Source organism: Gracilinanus agilis, chromosome 6, assembly GCF_016433145.1.
Source record: "Gracilinanus agilis isolate LMUSP501 chromosome 6, AgileGrace, whole genome shotgun sequence".
Lineage (NCBI taxonomy): Eukaryota > Metazoa > Chordata > Mammalia > Didelphimorphia > Didelphidae > Gracilinanus > Gracilinanus agilis.
The window spans coordinates 173,462,650-173,481,196 of record NC_058135.1 but is presented as its reverse complement, the minus strand read 5'-3'; the positions used below and the strand labels follow the sequence as shown (position 1 = coordinate 173,481,196).

Genomic DNA, 18,547 nt, shown 5'->3' with positions numbered 1-18,547 from the left:
GAACTCATAGAGCCTTCCCTAAATATTTGTTTTTTAACTGTCTCATTTTTATATGGCATATTTACACATGTACATGCATATATTAAACACACACTTGCATACACATGTGCATATGTGTGTGTCTCCCCTGAGAGAATTTAAGATCCTTTAAAATAGGAATCACTTCATTTTTTGCCTTTATATCTCCAATGCCTAGCACAGGACCTAGTACAGAATAGGTGCTTAATAAATGCTTGTGGATTCACTGATTAGTATGTATGAAATAGGGATAAAGAATCTTACCTCCCCAGGTTGTGAGGAAAGAGCTTTCTATGCCTTTACATCACATAAACATAGATTTCAAAGATTCTCTAGCCCAATCCCCTCTCTTTACAGATGAGGAAACTCTCTCTGAGAGGTAAAGTGCTCTTGCTCAAGGTCACATAGCTGGTGAGTGTTAGGGTTAGGATTTGAATTTAGTTCTTTTAACTACAGTTTGAGTACTCTATTATGCTTCATTGCTTCTGTGATCAAGACACATTTAATCTACTCTCCTATATTTCAATAAATGCTAAAGACATTAGGATTTTTTTGTCACCTTTCCTATACAAGAGACTAGAACAGTTTTCAGGTATTATGCTTAAAAATTAATAAATAAATAATGATTTATTTAATATATTATATAATAAAATTAACAATATAATAAAAATGGATATCAATAAAATGATAATACATAATAAATGAATTAACAAATAATATTTTAAGTTAGAAAGGACAACAAAGGAGAGCTATGTTCATTACATCCTAACAATTGGACAGATACCTTTCACAGGTCTAGGAAGAATAAATGAGGTTTGCCTTTAAATTCTGTCTTTGTAGTTAATCAGGTAACCATCTTGAATAAGCATGGCTATAGTTTTTACATAAGCGAGTGGCACACTACAAAATTTTCAGATAAAGTATTAAACTACTAAGTCTGCACATTTCTATTTAAAAAATTATGAGAGAGAGAGAGAGAGAGAGAGAGAGAGAGAGAGAGAAGCAATCTTTCCTAATCCCAGAGGATTTAGAGTACTGTTAAAACTTTCTTGAAAATCTAGATTTCAGTCAGATGCTACATTCCTATTACTAAATTCCTCGGTGTGTTCCCAATGCCAGTGATAGTTTATTATAAACACTCTTAGCTGGTAAAAAATATTAAAAACAAAGCAAACAATACGGTAAAAACTTCTGACTCCACATTTAGACACTTCTGCTACCTGAACTTTAATCCTCTAGTATCCTACTTTTATCTACAGGAGAGCAGAACACTTAAATGTGTTTTTTGAACTGAAAAACCAGTGAAAGATCCTGATCACTTATTAATAGAAGCAGAGAGACAAAAGGGCAGCCTGGTTTCTAATTTCACCCTTTCTTTTTCTTCTTTCTGCCAACAGCTAGGGTTGATCACAAAATGTTATTTATCTCCAGATGGGTTTACTCATTTTGACCAGCTATTTAATTTTAATTTCAAAAGTAGTGGTGGATTTGAAGTGTCTATTTTATAAAGCAAACAAAACCATTCTCTCTGTCACTGGGAAATTTGTGTGACTGCACTGAGAAGGAACTGATATCCATTTTTGAGGTAGGGAGAGGGGGGTGAGTGTGAGTCTGGAGGGTGGGAGAGGAGGAACTGAACCAGAATGTTCTTTATTGATGTTCCCCATTGCAATGTCCCCCAATCCTAACTGTGCTTAGGGGAGGTAGAATATGGGGGTAAGGGGAGAGTTAAGGGAAGTTCTTAGAATTAAAAATATTACCGAGTTGATGGAAGAGTGGGAGGGGAAGGGGGATGGAAAGGAGTAAGGTTATAAAGAAAGAGGTTTTTGCTTCTTATTCCATCTTTCCTCAAGTATTGCCAATATTAAATAAGGAGGCAATGTGAAGTAATGAAAAGAGACCCGGATTAGAGGTCAGGGGACTTTGGTTCTGTCACTTATTATTTGTGTGACCTTAGGCAAGTCACTTAATCTCTAGAATCATAGGTTAGAAGGATTTCAGAGTCATCTACTCCAATCTTCTCTCTAATTCATGGTTGTCTTCAGACTATAACATACATTCCTTTACTTAGCCTGTTCTTGAAATTATATTAGTTTAGAAGACTGCTAGATCCTGCTTTCTTATTACTCCATCTTCAGGAATCTAGGGTCATCTCTATCTTGTGTTGAGGCATCATAATTCAACTTTTAGTCTTATTATGTCTAACTTGGTAGAGGAATTTACCCCTCCCCCCCCTCTCTCTCACACACACACACACACACACACACACACACACACACACACACACACACAAAATCCCTCTTCTTATGTATGGTTTCTATAATGCTGTGAGGAAGTCTTATAGGAAAGCATATCATATTCATGTTAAAGATAGGCACTGGATTGGATATTTCATCAGGGTAGGGAATTCTAGGTGAAGAAACTTCCTCTATTCAAGCAACTTGGCACTTTCTTTATTAACATAGTCTTCAGGAGTTGCCTAGAGTATGAAGAGTTTAAATGATTTGCCCTATGTCACAGAGCCAGTATATGTCAGAGGTAGGACTTGAACATGAGTCTTTTTGGATCTGAAGTGAACTCTCTGTCGACTCTGCATACTCAAGTTACATAATTAAATTCAGGAAAATAAGATTTTTTGAGATGTGAAATATCAGTGAATAGGGCCAATCTAGAGCCCTTCTCAAACATTTTGAATATTCATTTATAAGAAAGCAACATTCGCTGTTATTGTTTAGATTTACCATTTTGATGTTATTCAGAAAAAATGCTCTCAGAAAAAAAGGAGAAATTTCAAAAATAAAAATAGAACTATGAAGCCGTTTAGATTATGAAGGAAATAATGCTTTACAATAGTTAATCGGGATAAAAGATAATGTAACAATATAACTGAGGACATTCTATGAGCCTAGATTAAAAAATAAAATAGTAGTAGAAATAAATTCAGTAACTTTCCCATTCTGCTAGAATAAGAAAAAACCTATTTCGCATAGTAGATTTGAAAAAGCCTGGGGCCTAGAGTCAAGAAAACTGGAAAGTAAAATCTTGTCTCAGACACTTAGTAGTTGTGTGACTCAGTTTCCTCCATTGTAAAATGGGGACAAGAAGAGCACCTACCCGCCAGGGCTGTTGTGAGGATCAAATGAGATAATATTTGTAAATCATTTAGCACAGTGCCTGACATATAGTAGGCACTTAATGCAGCCTCCTTCCTTCCTTCCTTCCTTCCTTCCTTCCTTCCTTCCTTCCTTCCATACAAAAGGCAGCATGATATAGTGGAAAGAAACTAGATTTGAAGTCAGAAGACCCAAGGTTGTTTCCTGGTTCCAACATTTGTAAGCTATTTGGGCAAATCACATAAATTCAGCCTGTTTGCTCCTTTGCAAAATGGGAACAAGTATACTTCTTACTACCATACTATATGCCATGCAGATTTATTGTGAGGTTCAAATGATGTAATATTTATAAAGTACTAGGTAGACCTCAAAGCACTGGTATTTACAAAAGATCTTGTCTATAAAGCAAAGGCTCCAAACTGGTTGACCTTATTTGCTCCTCTACTCAACATGGTTTATCTCTGCAAATATGGAAAGGTTAGAAATTTGATCATTCACTGCTCAACTGAGAACTAGGAAATTTTTGTATGAAAATCCTTTTTAGTAGATCATATTTGTAGCATAGATCACAGTGAAATGTCCACCTGTATCAATTAATTCCTTGCTTAATATTTATTGCTGTTGTGAAGATAGTTCCTGGCACATGGTGGGTGCTGAAGAAGTGTTTATTGATAAATTGATGAGTCTCTTTGGTAGAAGATATGTGCTTGTACTTCGCTAATAGAGTTAAATGAATAGAAAAATGGTGGTTGGAGGTGTGGGTAAGTGATAAGTGGGGTGGGAAGACTTGTTTAAAATAGTGAACATTTGCATGGACTCTGATTTTTTCTTGCTTAGGAAAGAAACTTTAAATTTAGCCTATAGTCCATTTATTCTACCACTACCACCATCATCCTAATAGCTAACATTCATATAGCACTATAAGGTTTGCAAAGTGCTATACACATTACTTCATGTGATCCTCACACTGATTCTACAAGGCAGGTGCTATTGTTATCCTTGTTTTGAAGATGAGGAAATCAAGACTGAAAGAGGTTAAAACACTTGCCCAGAGCCATAGCTACTAAGTTTCTGAGATAGCAATTTGAACTCAGGTTTTCTTGACTCCTAAGTCCAGCATCTTCCCCACTGAACCTCTGTCATTCCAAGACTCATGTAAATCCAACAAGGCATGTATACAGGTCATCCCGTGGCTTTCAGAAATATATTCTGTCACCAATGCATTCTTTGGATTTTTATTGGTGGTTACTACATTGTCATTTTTCTTTTAATTAAATTGAAAACATAAAACATGCTTCTTTTTGTTTTTGTAACATACATTACCTCTGTGGGCTGATCTGCTGGCTGTGGTATCATAAGTTGGTTATGGTGCTGAAGGACAGTTTTCAAATAATCTAAGACCGTCTGGCAGGGCACTGTAGGAAACATTGCAATTACTGAATATTCCTAGTGTGGCAAAAACAACAACCACAATAACAATAACAGCAGCAACAGCAATTTTTAACTAAATAAAGCCTTCTAAGATTTGCATTGTCAATTCCCCAAAGACATATTTTGTAAAAGAAATGAGTTTCTCTTCTGATTTGGGCAATTGAATAAATCTAGAGCAGGTGCTGTAACCTCGGAGATCTTTAAAGGGTTTTCTACCCTCAGCACAGTGTACTCCAAAGGGTTTTCAGATTAAAGAAGATTACCAGACTAAATCAGGTCAACAACAATGATAATGAAAAGTTTGCATCATAAACAATTGAAACCAAAAAAAGGGAGAAATATATCTCATATAATTTGATTCATCATTTAAAAGGAACATTCAAAAACAATGTGACCCTTTTAAAATTGTAGCCTAGGCAGTTTTTATTGTAGACATAATATTTATTTGGTTTATCTTTACTTCCTACATTTTTCAGAGGGCAAACACCAAATGCAATTCAGACATTTCCCTTCATATACAAATGTACACACTTAGACCCAGTCTTATTTCACAGATCCTTTCTCTGAAGGTGATTAGTTAGCTAGTTCAGACTTAGATAAATGTTGCCATTTGGGCAACACATACCCAATTAGTGAAGCAAATTTTTGGAAATAGTTCTTTTCTATCACGATGGAAGTAGTGTAACTGTTTAGTGCCACTAAATAATGGGAAAATTTTAAGATTTTTTAAAAAATCCTTTAGTATTAGCCCTCTCGGAATGACCTAACTGAAAAAAAGTCTTGGGAACCTTGAGAATACTAATTTGTAGCCATAGTCTTTCAGTGGCTGTCCAGAGTGCTGAATAGAGAACTCACATTGAAGAAGAGAATAAACATTATATTTAACTAGAGCCTCATTTAAAAATGCCAGCACTGATCATTCTTCAGCTTGTCTCTTGTCTCTCACTTCATTTTTTGGGTAGCAAACAAAATCTTTCACATTTTTCCTAATGCTTAATGCTTTTCAGTCTTGAGAGTTTTTAATATTCACTATTAATTCTCTCATATTTCACTGATGCATTTTTGAAAGTCTTGAACAAGAAGTTAAAAGGCAGGTTGGGAAAATTCTTACTTTCAAATAGTTAGGTAATTAGTAATATTTATATGCAGGTTTCTTAGGCAACTCCTCAGCAGTTATTTGACTTAATCCTTCAATTTCAATGACATTTGCTAAATGATTATACAAGTCACTTTTAATAGGCTGTGATATTGCACAGAACATCTGTTTTAAATAAACTAGGTAAAAAAAACCTAGAGGATTCTCCAAATTTGGGGATTGCAATTTGTATTGGTGAAGAGATTTCTCATACTAATGAAACTATATGTCTTCCAACATAAAAAGAAAAGATTTATTTCTCCCTTTTGTAATTTAAATTGTGTTCAACAATTTCCCCCATGCTTAACAATGATAGATTAAGAATGTCTTATAGTGATAATTATTGGTCACATAAAAATAGAAGAAATAGGGAAATGTGGTAGGGGCAAAAGAAGATGATGGAGATTTAGATGACTTCTGAGGATTAGTACACTTTGGGGTTCTAGTCCTGCCTCTGTCTTCAACTGTGCAACCTCAGGAAAATCATTAATCTCTCTATGCCTCCTTTTCTTCATCTGTACAGTAATAATAATAATAATAATAATAATTGTTTTTATAGAACTCACAGAATCATTATGAGGATCAAATTATAGAGCAGATATTAATGTGAGGTAGTCTGGTCAAACTTGTCTCCTTTTTCCAAAGGGAAAACATATTTATAGAATTATCCAAAATAATTGGTAAATCTCAAGCATTAAAGAACAATGTTACCAATCCTGATGTGAATTCTTATTTGACTTATTTCTGATTGGCAACTTAATAGATACCCAGGATTAGTAGAAAGAGCAATGAAGTAGTTTACTTACTTACTTACTACTGAGTATAACTCCCAAGGCATGATAGTGTGATCCCCATGGCCAGTTTGCGGACCTAGAAGAGTTGGCCAGGTCTTTCTTCAATCTCACTGTAGCTATAGATGTCTCAGAGCCAGGAGAAACAAAGGGACCCAGGGCTGCTATATCAAAAGCTGACATATATTCTCCCTAAAGCTTTGTTCTTATGCCAATACATTAAAACTAGTCAAGTGTCTTATGAGTGTGAGCTTATGTATCTTGATCTCAACATGAAGTGAACTCTTGCAGGAAATATTTTGAAAAATCTAACAGGCAAGATGGTATTACAACTTTTATCTGTGTTTTGTGAAGTTCTGTTCTATAATTCAAACAGATGGATTTTTAAATCTATTAGCTATTTGTCAAGTGGGGATAATAATTCTTGTAGTCCCTATATTTTAGAGTTTTTATGGGAATCAGATGAGTATACACACATGTATATATACATATATATGTATATATATGTATATATATATGCTCATTGATATATATCTTATACATACACACAACACACACATACACACACATATATATATAGATATAGATATAGATAGATAGATAGTACCCTCAGAGTGTTAGTTCATTTTAAACTATTGAATCTAATTTTAAAATGAAGGATATTAAAGTAGCTTTGTAATTAAAAATAGCTAATGAAAGTTATAAAAAATTTTAAATTAACTAAAATGTTTTTAGGAGCACCATACACACATTTTTCAAACCTTAAAATGCTATATAAATGTCAGGCATTATGATCAACCCATAGTTCACTGATATTAATAAGCCCATACCTTTCCTACTTACCTGTTCTTCCATAAAAGTAATATCAACCTGCAAGAGATAGGTGTGACAAATCCCTAAATCCAGTTTATAAGTAGAAGTGATGGTGATGACAGCCAAATAGAGCAGCTTCATTCTGCTCTCTTCACCTTGCTGCATGTGTCAGAGCACTGAAGGAAAGAAGGTCTCTGAGCATAGGACTGCTTTTTATTTGATCTCTGAATCCCCAATGCTTGGTAGAGGGTCTCGTACGCAGTAAGCACTTCATCAATGTTTGTTGGCTTGGTTTGGATTACAGTCAGTTACTATATTTTAAGCCATATAGCTCTAGCTCGCTCTTTAGGATAACGCAGCTTAAAACAGAATTGTAGGTGGATTGATCAAATTAGTGAGCAAAACTGGCTAATATAATCTATATTGGACTTCAAAAAACTTTCTGGGAAGTAGGTGTCTCTACGTAAGACTTTATAACCCCAGCATAATGGCCGGGGATCAGACTGAGAGCCAGGGGGAATAATGCATTCCTTTCTGCCTCAATACATTTGCAGAGGCACCTTGAGGAGAATCAGATAAAATATCTTATGTGCAAAACAAGTGGTAAATATTATTATGCTATAAATATGTAAAAATTGAGTAAGATTTACCTGCCAAATCAAGGGCTAAAATAGAAAAGAATCTTTTTTCTTGGCCCACAGAGCAGCTTAATTAGCTAAACTGTGCTACCTTTTTAGAAGATAATTGTCATTTTATCAGCAAAATGAAAGCAATGAAATTCCCTGAATGTTTTTTCCTTTATTTTGCTAGAATTTTTTTGGTAACCATACTCCATAATTACGTATGAGCAATTTCCATGGTCATCCAAAATATTAATGGTACATTTCATTTTCACTTCTCTATAGTCAAAGTTGCTATATCACTGTGTTAGCCTTTAGCCTCTACTAGGCTAAAATTTATTCCTTAAATCTGTAAATTAAGGATTAATAGGATATCTTCTAGTAATAAAATCAGGACCTAGAGATCTTATTCCCTGAAAGTCAATTGTACCCATCACCTTCCTGTGTGACCTTAGGCAAGTCACTTACTAATAATAATAGCTAACATTTACATAGTACTTACTATGTACCAGGCACTGTGATAAGCACTTTACAATTATTATCTCATTCAGTCTTCACAACAACACTGTGAGATAGAGACCTCATTTTCTTCATCTGTAAAATGAGGGGGTTATATTAGACAACTTCTAATATTCTATCTATATTAATTAAATCCAATATCCAATATCTAGATATTAGATAGCTTCTAAGGTCCTTTCGAGATTTATAGATCTATATTTCTCAGATCCTATTTTGAATAATGAGTCTTAAGCAAACATTATAATTCATAGAAAAGATATCAACCACTTTGGACTAGTTACACAATATGACTTTGTCAATGCCAAAATAAAAAGCCAAAGTAAAATGAATTTCATGTCTCTCTCCAAGGGAATAAACTATGAATGATGGAGAACAACAGAGGTTACGATGGAATGAGCAGATTAACTGTTAAAGATGCCTTAAGTTGATCATTTATATTGCTTTTAAACTTAAAATTATTCTATTATATAACTGCTTTATATAACTGAATTTTAAAAAGTTCAGTAAGATAATTCTGGGAAGAGTAAAATAAACTAAGGAATTAATCCTGATAATTCTTTTTTTAAGATAGAATTTTAGAGGCGATACTAAGGGTAATGGATCACAGACAGACTATCCTATATCTCCCAATGTTCAGTTTCACATGCTGTCAAATGCAAAGATGCTCCTAACCTACCATTCCTAGGAAATATATTTGGAGTTGCTTTTCTAGCAGAGATCATATCTGAATTTGCTACTTTCCCAACTTGTGCACCTTTGAAATCTCAGTTGATTCTGATCCATGCCAATTTATTGACCAAGGATTGTTTTTATGAAAGAAGCTTTGGGTACTATGAATTTAACAAAATTACTCTTGTTTCTTTCTAAGGCTGTCAAGTGAATGGCTTTTCTGACACTATTTTAAATGGTTCTGTTGATTGCATGGTTTTAGCATTCTTTAATGACTAAGCAACTGGTGCAGTGACTGTCAGATAAGAGAGTCTCAGGGAAAATTGCTCTAATACTACTCTCTCCCATATTAAGGCCACTGGATCTCTATTTTCTAATTTTCATTGCAGATAGCTGTATTAAAAATTTGATTACAGTTTCTCCTCTCTCATCCCTCTCTCATCATTTAATCTGTCTTGTTATGCANCCCCATGGCCAGTTTGCGGACCTAGAAGAGTTGGCCAGGTCTTTCTTCAATCTCACTGTAGCTATAGATGTCTCAGAGCCAGGAGAAACAAAGGGACCCAGGGCTGCTATATCAAAAGCTGACATATATTCTCCCTAAAGCTTTGTTCTTATGCCAATACATTAAAACTAGTCAAGTGTCTTATGAGTGTGAGCTTATGTATCTTGATCTCAACATGAAGTGAACTCTTGCAGGAAATATTTTGAAAAATCTAACAGGCAAGATGGTATTACAACTTTTATCTGTGTTTTGTGAAGTTCTGTTCTATAATTCAAACAGATGGATTTTTAAATCTATTAGCTATTTGTCAAGTGGGGATAATAATTCTTGTAGTCCCTATATTTTAGAGTTTTTATGGGAATCAGATGAGTATACACACATGTATATATACATATATATGTATATATATGTATATATATGCTCATTGATATATATCTTATACATACACACAACACACACATACACACACATATATATATAGATATAGATATAGATAGATAGATAGTACCCTCAGAGTGTTAGTTCATTTTAAACTATTGAATCTAATTTTAAAATGAAGGATATTAAAGTAGCTTTGTAATTAAAAATAGCTAATGAAAGTTATAAAAAATTTTAAATTAACTAAAATGTTTTTAGGAGCACCATACACACATTTTTCAAACCTTAAAATGCTATATAAATGTCAGGCATTATGATCAACCCATAGTTCACTGATATTAATAAGCCCATACCTTTCCTACTTACCTGTTCTTCCATAAAAGTAATATCAACCTGCAAGAGATAGGTGTGACAAATCCCTAAATCCAGTTTATAAGTAGAAGTGATGGTGATGACAGCCAAATAGAGCAGCTTCATTCTGCTCTCTTCACCTTGCTGCATGTGTCAGAGCACTGAAGGAAAGAAGGTCTCTGAGCATAGGACTGCTTTTTATTTGATCTCTGAATCCCCAATGCTTGGTAGAGGGTCTCGTACGCAGTAAGCACTTCATCAATGTTTGTTGGCTTGGTTTGGATTACAGTCAGTTACTATATTTTAAGCCATATAGCTCTAGCTCGCTCTTTAGGATAACGCAGCTTAAAACAGAATTGTAGGTGGATTGATCAAATTAGTGAGCAAAACTGGCTAATATAATCTATATTGGACTTCAAAAAACTTTCTGGGAAGTAGGTGTCTCTACGTAAGACTTTATAACCCCAGCATAATGGCCGGGGATCAGACTGAGAGCCAGGGGGAATAATGCATTCCTTTCTGCCTCAATACATTTGCAGAGGCACCTTGAGGAGAATCAGATAAAATATCTTATGTGCAAAACAAGTGGTAAATATTATTATGCTATAAATATGTAAAAATTGAGTAAGATTTACCTGCCAAATCAAGGGCTAAAATAGAAAAGAATCTTTTTTCTTGGCCCACAGAGCAGCTTAATTAGCTAAACTGTGCTACCTTTTTAGAAGATAATTGTCATTTTATCAGCAAAATGAAAGCAATGAAATTCCCTGAATGTTTTTTCCTTTATTTTGCTAGAATTTTTTTGGTAACCATACTCCATAATTACGTATGAGCAATTTCCATGGTCATCCAAAATATTAATGGTACATTTCATTTTCACTTCTCTATAGTCAAAGTTGCTATATCACTGTGTTAGCCTTTAGCCTCTACTAGGCTAAAATTTATTCCTTAAATCTGTAAATTAAGGATTAATAGGATATCTTCTAGTAATAAAATCAGGACCTAGAGATCTTATTCCCTGAAAGTCAATTGTACCCATCACCTTCCTGTGTGACCTTAGGCAAGTCACTTACTAATAATAATAGCTAACATTTACATAGTACTTACTATGTACCAGGCACTGTGATAAGCACTTTACAATTATTATCTCATTCAGTCTTCACAACAACACTGTGAGATAGAGACCTCATTTTCTTCATCTGTAAAATGAGGGGGTTATATTAGACAACTTCTAATATTCTATCTATATTAATTAAATCCAATATCCAATATCTAGATATTAGATAGCTTCTAAGGTCCTTTCGAGATTTATAGATCTATATTTCTCAGATCCTATTTTGAATAATGAGTCTTAAGCAAACATTATAATTCATAGAAAAGATATCAACCACTTTGGACTAGTTACACAATATGACTTTGTCAATGCCAAAATAAAAAGCCAAAGTAAAATGAATTTCATGTCTCTCTCCAAGGGAATAAACTATGAATGATGGAGAACAACAGAGGTTACGATGGAATGAGCAGATTAACTGTTAAAGATGCCTTAAGTTGATCATTTATATTGCTTTTAAACTTAAAATTATTCTATTATATAACTGCTTTATATAACTGAATTTTAAAAAGTTCAGTAAGATAATTCTGGGAAGAGTAAAATAAACTAAGGAATTAATCCTGATAATTCTTTTTTTAAGATAGAATTTTAGAGGCGATACTAAGGGTAATGGATCACAGACAGACTATCCTATATCTCCCAATGTTCAGTTTCACATGCTGTCAAATGCAAAGATGCTCCTAACCTACCATTCCTAGGAAATATATTTGGAGTTGCTTTTCTAGCAGAGATCATATCTGAATTTGCTACTTTCCCAACTTGTGCACCTTTGAAATCTCAGTTGATTCTGATCCATGCCAATTTATTGACCAAGGATTGTTTTTATGAAAGAAGCTTTGGGTACTATGAATTTAACAAAATTACTCTTGTTTCTTTCTAAGGCTGTCAAGTGAATGGCTTTTCTGACACTATTTTAAATGGTTCTGTTGATTGCATGGTTTTAGCATTCTTTAATGACTAAGCAACTGGTGCAGTGACTGTCAGATAAGAGAGTCTCAGGGAAAATTGCTCTAATACTACTCTCTCCCATATTAAGGCCACTGGATCTCTATTTTCTAATTTTCATTGCAGATAGCTGTATTAAAAATTTGATTACAGTTTCTCCTCTCTCATCCCTCTCTCATCATTTAATCTGTCTTGTTATGCAGTTGTTTCATTTCAAGACTCCAAACATGAAAAAATCCATCTCAAAATATGTCATATACCAATCCCATGTTACTCAGTGGTGAAATGGAAATTATTTACTGTACTATTTGACCTTTTAATGGTTTACCAAATAACTTTGTCACAGATTGGAAGATCCAGAATACAAACTACCAGAAGCTATGACTTGCTCTGAATATCTTCTGACATAGTGCAACAATAGATTTCTGATGATATACCTTAACAAGGCTGCTCTTTCAACAATAGCCATATAGACTTTTAGGAGACCATATTTATAACCTTCTCATTTTGGCAGGGCTTTCTGGAGCTTGCACTCTTAGCATAGTTTTCAAGAGGGTAGAAAGGAACAAATATTTATTAAGCACTTAGTATGTGCTCACCCCTGGACTAAATGCTTTACAAATATTATTTCATTTAATCTTCACAAAAACACTAGGTGGTAGATGCTATTATTATCCTCATTTTACAGTTGAGGAAACTGAGGCAGACCAAATTTAGGTGAAGTTATAGTAGTAGTAGTCTAAGACTGGATTTGTATTCTCTTCTTCCTGACTCCAGGTTCACTGTGCAACCCGGCTGCCAAGAACTCAAGGTTACCCCTATGCTATGGTGTGGCACTGGAGTAGGAAGTTTGGGAAACATGCTTATTGTCAGGACTTTAAAAAGTTATCATTTCTTGAGTTTTTTTCTTCTTTTCTTAACAAGCCAATTTGCCTGACATATTGACTACAATCATAGGAATAAGTGTGTTGAAGGAAAGAGGGAAGCTCAAGATTTGGGAGGAAGGAATGACAGAAATGAATAGACATTTTCACCAGGTCATAATTGGCTCCCATGGAACACTTTTGGAAATTTTCCCCTTGTATGTTTTAATCTTTTTATTTCACTGGGCCATTCCTGGATTTAGATTTGAAATCGAAACTCTCCTTTGCCAGTCAACTTACTCTGTGCCCTAAAAGGGGTCATTAACTTGACTGTGCCGGTTTCTTCATCTATAAAATGGAGAAATGAAACATTTGCCCTGCCCTACCTACTTTGCAGATTTGTTGTGAATATAAAATGAGGTACCTGATTCCTGAATTGTCCTCTGCGTTCAGCAGCCTTCCTTCTCATTTTCTTTTTCTGCATCTTCCTCCTGCTTTAGCTTCTCTCACCTATTAAGTACCATTAATACAATTCTCTTTTCTTCTTTCTTTGCTAATTCTACTTTATCTTCCCTGTGCTCTACAGGATTTTCCATTCTTCCTACCCTTCCCCTCTAAAGACCTAATATCCACTGCTAGTAGTCTCATAATAAGTGAAAATGTCTTAGTTATTTGAAGGCCATTTTAAAATGTGTTTACATGATGTCTTATCATTAGGCTGTAAGGTCCTTGAAAGCAGGGTCTGGTGATGCTTTTCTATACCCCAAGTGCTAGTGCAGTGCCTTGCACATAGTAGGTACTTAATATTACTTGTTGATTTGTTTATAGAATAGGGACTAATTTAAGGAGTATAAAATAAAAAATACATCATTGGCTTCCAAGTAAGGTAAGCTGACCCTTTCTCTCAAGAAAACCTAAGACAGGGCCAGCTGGGTAGCTCAGTGGAGTGAGAGTCAGGCCTAGAGACAGGAGGTCCTAGGTTCAAACTCGGTCTCAGCCACTTCCCAGCTGTGCGACCCTGGGCAAGTCACTTGACCCCCATTGCCCACCCATACCAATCTTCCACCTATGAGACAATACACCGAAGTACAAGGGTTTAAAAAAAAAAAGAAAACCTAAGACACTTTTTGTTCCCTTTTTATAAGCTATCTCTATGAAAGGGCTGTGTTTGTGAAATAACTTTCCATCCACTTTATAACTCTTACTTGAGATTTGCTCTTAGTTTTGGGACATCATAGCATAACACTATGTACTTGACTGACCATCATCACCAAAGGGATGGGAAGGGGATGAGAGTTTTGATGGTCCACATTCCCATTGATTATTCACCAATTAGAGTTGCCTTGGATGTTTAGGGAAGGGCCAAGAGGTGAACTCCGAAAGTGTATTTATAAACATGTTGGAGGGGACTTTCTGCTCTTTGATCTCCCAGAGAGATCATTGCCCAGTTAATTTATTGTTTATTGCTAGCCTGATCAATAAGTTGATTTTCGTACCCAGAAGTCAATCTCTTAGAATTTTTAATTGTCACAGGAATTTTTGCATCACATTACCTCCCAAATAACTTGGCCTCTTTCCCTCCCCTCTGAGTATTTTCTTTTTCTTGGAACTTGTCTGTTCTTGTCTAGCTATGATAAATGAATATATTCTCCCAGAGCATACGGTATATCTGGATCTCTAAGGAATATTAAGTTCCTGGCCTTTCCAATAAAATGATCAAGCCTCTAAGGTTCAAGTTTTTAACCTAGGGTCCATGGACCTTTAAGGAGTCCTTAGATAGTTTTCAGGAGGGTCTATGAAACTAGATGGGGTAAAAATTAGATTTTTGTTTTCATTAACCTTTCCCAGAACCTTAGTATTTTCTTCAATTATTTAAAAACATTACTCTCATAAAGGGTCTAGAAGTTATGCAAAAAGGCTAAAGATGATTATGACACACAAAAAGGTTAAGAACCACTGCTTTAGGGCAACTTTTGGCCATTAGGTAAAACTGTAACTGCTTAGGTCACAAGCTGTGTAAGCCAGTTACTTCCTGGAGAAAATTGCTTTCGCCAGTGATAGTTTACCTTCAGAGTAAGAGGAATTGCATTTATCTAAGGGAGAGAGGCTATATAAAGCGATGGAAGCTTTGGGAAAATAAACAGGTGATGGGCTGAAAAAATTAGACTGCCTGATAATGTAATCATAGCTGACCTTGTTACTTGTTGAAGTAACTCTGGGATTCCTTCTCTACTTGGGTCAAGTTTTCTCCTCATGCTGAAACACCTTTCTAACCAAACATACAGATCTTTCTCATGGGATGCTATATTAAGGTTTGCCTTCACACATGCTTTATAGTTGGGAACTCAAGTCTGCTGACATTAAACCTTAACTCTCCCCTAATTTATCTTCTATTTATAATTTGCAAGTCATTTCTTTTTTCTTTTCTTGGCTTTCCAATGTCAGTTATTTAAAACCAAATTGGTTTTCTGTGTGAGATAACTATTGATTTAATATAAGTGTTATTAAATTTGGAAACAAATATTATTAATAAAAAATGACCACCAGCATAATTTTAAGCAGTGTTGTCTCTCTTCTGAATTATGAAGAGGATTCAGGAAGATGTAATAAATTTCAATCTTTGTGAAAATGGTTTTGTACATAGTGGTTCATAGTTGAATTTATATAGTTCTTATACATATATACATATATGTAATATATGAATTATATATGTGTAGGTAGTCACCTAAGTATTTTAGGAATTTTGCAGTTGTTTAAATAGAATTTCTCTTTTTGTCCCTTCCTGCTGGTTTTTATTGGTATTACATAAAAATATTGATAATCTATGTAGGTTTATTTTATATCCTGTAACTTTGCTAGTTATCATTTCAATTAATTTTTAGTTGACTCTCTAGGGTTCTTTAAGTACCTCATATCAGCCAAAGTAATATTTTTATTTCTTTTCTTAAATTTATTCTCTCAATTTCTTTTTAAAATCTAATTTTTATACTCAGCTCTTTTAATATTATATGAAACACAAGCGTTGATAATAGGTATCCTTGTCTCACTTCTGATTTTATTGGAAAGGATTCTAGTTTATCACCATTACATATAATGCTGACTCTTGGTTTTAGATATATACTATTTAGCATGTTAAGAAAAGGTCCAGTTTTCATGTTTTCTTGTTTGTTTTTTTAATGGAAATTGGTGTTTTATTTTGTAAAATGCTTTTTCTGCATCTATTGGTATGACTATATGATTTTTGTTGGATTTGCTATTAACATAGTTAATTAAGCTTAAATTTTTCCTAATACTAAACCAATTTTGTATTCCCAGCATAAATCCAACCTGGAATAGTGTTATGTCTTTGTGATATGTTGTGTTAGCCTCTTTGCTAGTACTTTATTTAAAATGTTTATATCAATGTTTATCTGTAAATTGGTCTATAGCTCTCTTTTCTGTTTTGACTCTTGTAAGTTTAAGTATCAAGACCATATTTGTATTATAGAAGGAATTTAGTAGGATTCCTACACTTTGCTGTTTTTGCAAACACTTTAATATTGGAATTAATTGTTTTTTGAATGTTTGAGAGAATTCACTAGTGAACCTATCTGGTCTGGGAATTTTTTTCTTTTGCAGTTTCCTTGTAATTTATTCAGTTTCACCTTTTGAAGTTAGTTTGTTTAAATTCTCTCTTTCCTTTTCTGTTAATCTATCTTATTTTTTGTAAATGTTAATTGATTTTATTTAAGTTGTTGGTTTTATTGGCATTATAGTTAGTCTCTTTGGAGTCTCCTTTCTTATTAATTTCTTGTGAATTCTTATTTTTCATTTTTGGTGCCAGCAAATTGGTTTTCTTATCTTCTTTTTAATTGAATTAGTTTATGGTTTATTTACTGTATTTTTTAAAAGCTCTTGGTTTTATTTATTAGTTCAATCTCTTTGCTTTTAATTTTTCTAAATTGCTTCTGTGATTATCACGATTTCTATTTTGTCTTTTAATTGGGGTTTTAAAATTAGTTACAAGGAATCAGACAAGTCCAAATGACTGAACAACAACAATTAATTGGTTTTCTATTTTTTAGTTATAATACCCATTTCTCTTTTTCCATTAATGAAAATGTTCAGAGAAATAAAGACCTAGGTAATTGAAGAAATATTAATTGTTTAGGGGTTGGCTGAACCAACATAATAAAAATGACAATACCACCTAAATTAATTTACATATTCAATATTATATCAATCAAACTCTCAAAGAATTACTTAAAAATTCTTATGAAGGCAAAAATGTTTAAAAATCTCAAGGAAAGTAATGGAAAAAGGGAATTATTGAAGGGGGGGCTAACAATGCCAGTTCTAAAATTTTACTATAAAGCAGCAATTCTCAAAATGATTTGGTGCTGGTAAAAAAACAGAAATAAATAAATGAAATGATTTGGTTATACAGGAGCAAATGAATCTAGCAGTGTAGTGTTTAATAAACACAAAGACTGCAGCAACAGAGATAAGGACTCATTATTTGATGAAAACTTCTGGGGGAATTAGACGGTAGTATGGAACAAGTTAGATTTAGAGCAGAATGTCACACATTTTACCAAGATGAGGTGCAAAAGGATATGTGAATTAAATATAAAAGGTAACATTATAAATAAATTAGAGAAACAAAAAAGAAATTCTCTATTACATTTATGTATAGAGAAAGAATTAATGACCAATAAGGGATAGGATCACAGAAGACAAAATGGATAACTTTGAAGACAAAAACTAAAAAAACCCCTATAATTTAAAGAGAAGCAATTTATTGGGAAAAACTCTTTTGCAGCAAGTTAGTCTGATAAAGGTCTCCCTTCCAAGGTATATAAGGAATTGATTAAAATTTCTAAGAACAGTTGACATTATTTAAGGATATACTACACAGGTAGTTGCTCACAAAGAAACCCAATCTGTCTATAGTAAAATGAAAAAAAAATGTTCTAAATCACTAACAATTAAAGAAATGAAATCCAGTTTCCCTGGTTCTGTAGAACCAGAAGAATAATTTGAACAATAATATGACTATTATAAAAATGGACTATTTTGAAAAGTTTGAGAACTAAATGGTCAACTAGAATTCTAGAGGACTGATAAAGGAGGTTGTTTCACATCTCATGACAGAGAGAAGATGAACTAATAAGCAAAATAAGAAATGTCTGGATGTGCCTAATTTGGCATAGATTTAGGTTGACCAAGCTTATGTAACACAGGACTTTTTTCTTTCTTTTCTCTTCTTTCTTTCTTTCTTTCTTTCTTTCTTTCTTTCTTTCTTT

The 18,547-nt window shown here is 33.8% G+C and overlaps 1 protein-coding gene across 1 annotated transcript in view; it reads right to left on the bottom strand.

The window, feature by feature from the left end:
• BEND4 (BEN domain containing 4) overlaps positions 1-18,547 on the bottom strand; it is a 49,741-nt gene that overhangs the window by 12,913 nt on the left and 18,281 nt on the right. The window contains exon 3 of the mRNA XM_044682202.1: positions 4,455-4,546. Coding sequence (XP_044538137.1) covers positions 4,455-4,546 — 92 coding nt within the window. The remainder of the gene's footprint in view (positions 1-4,454; positions 4,547-18,547) is intronic.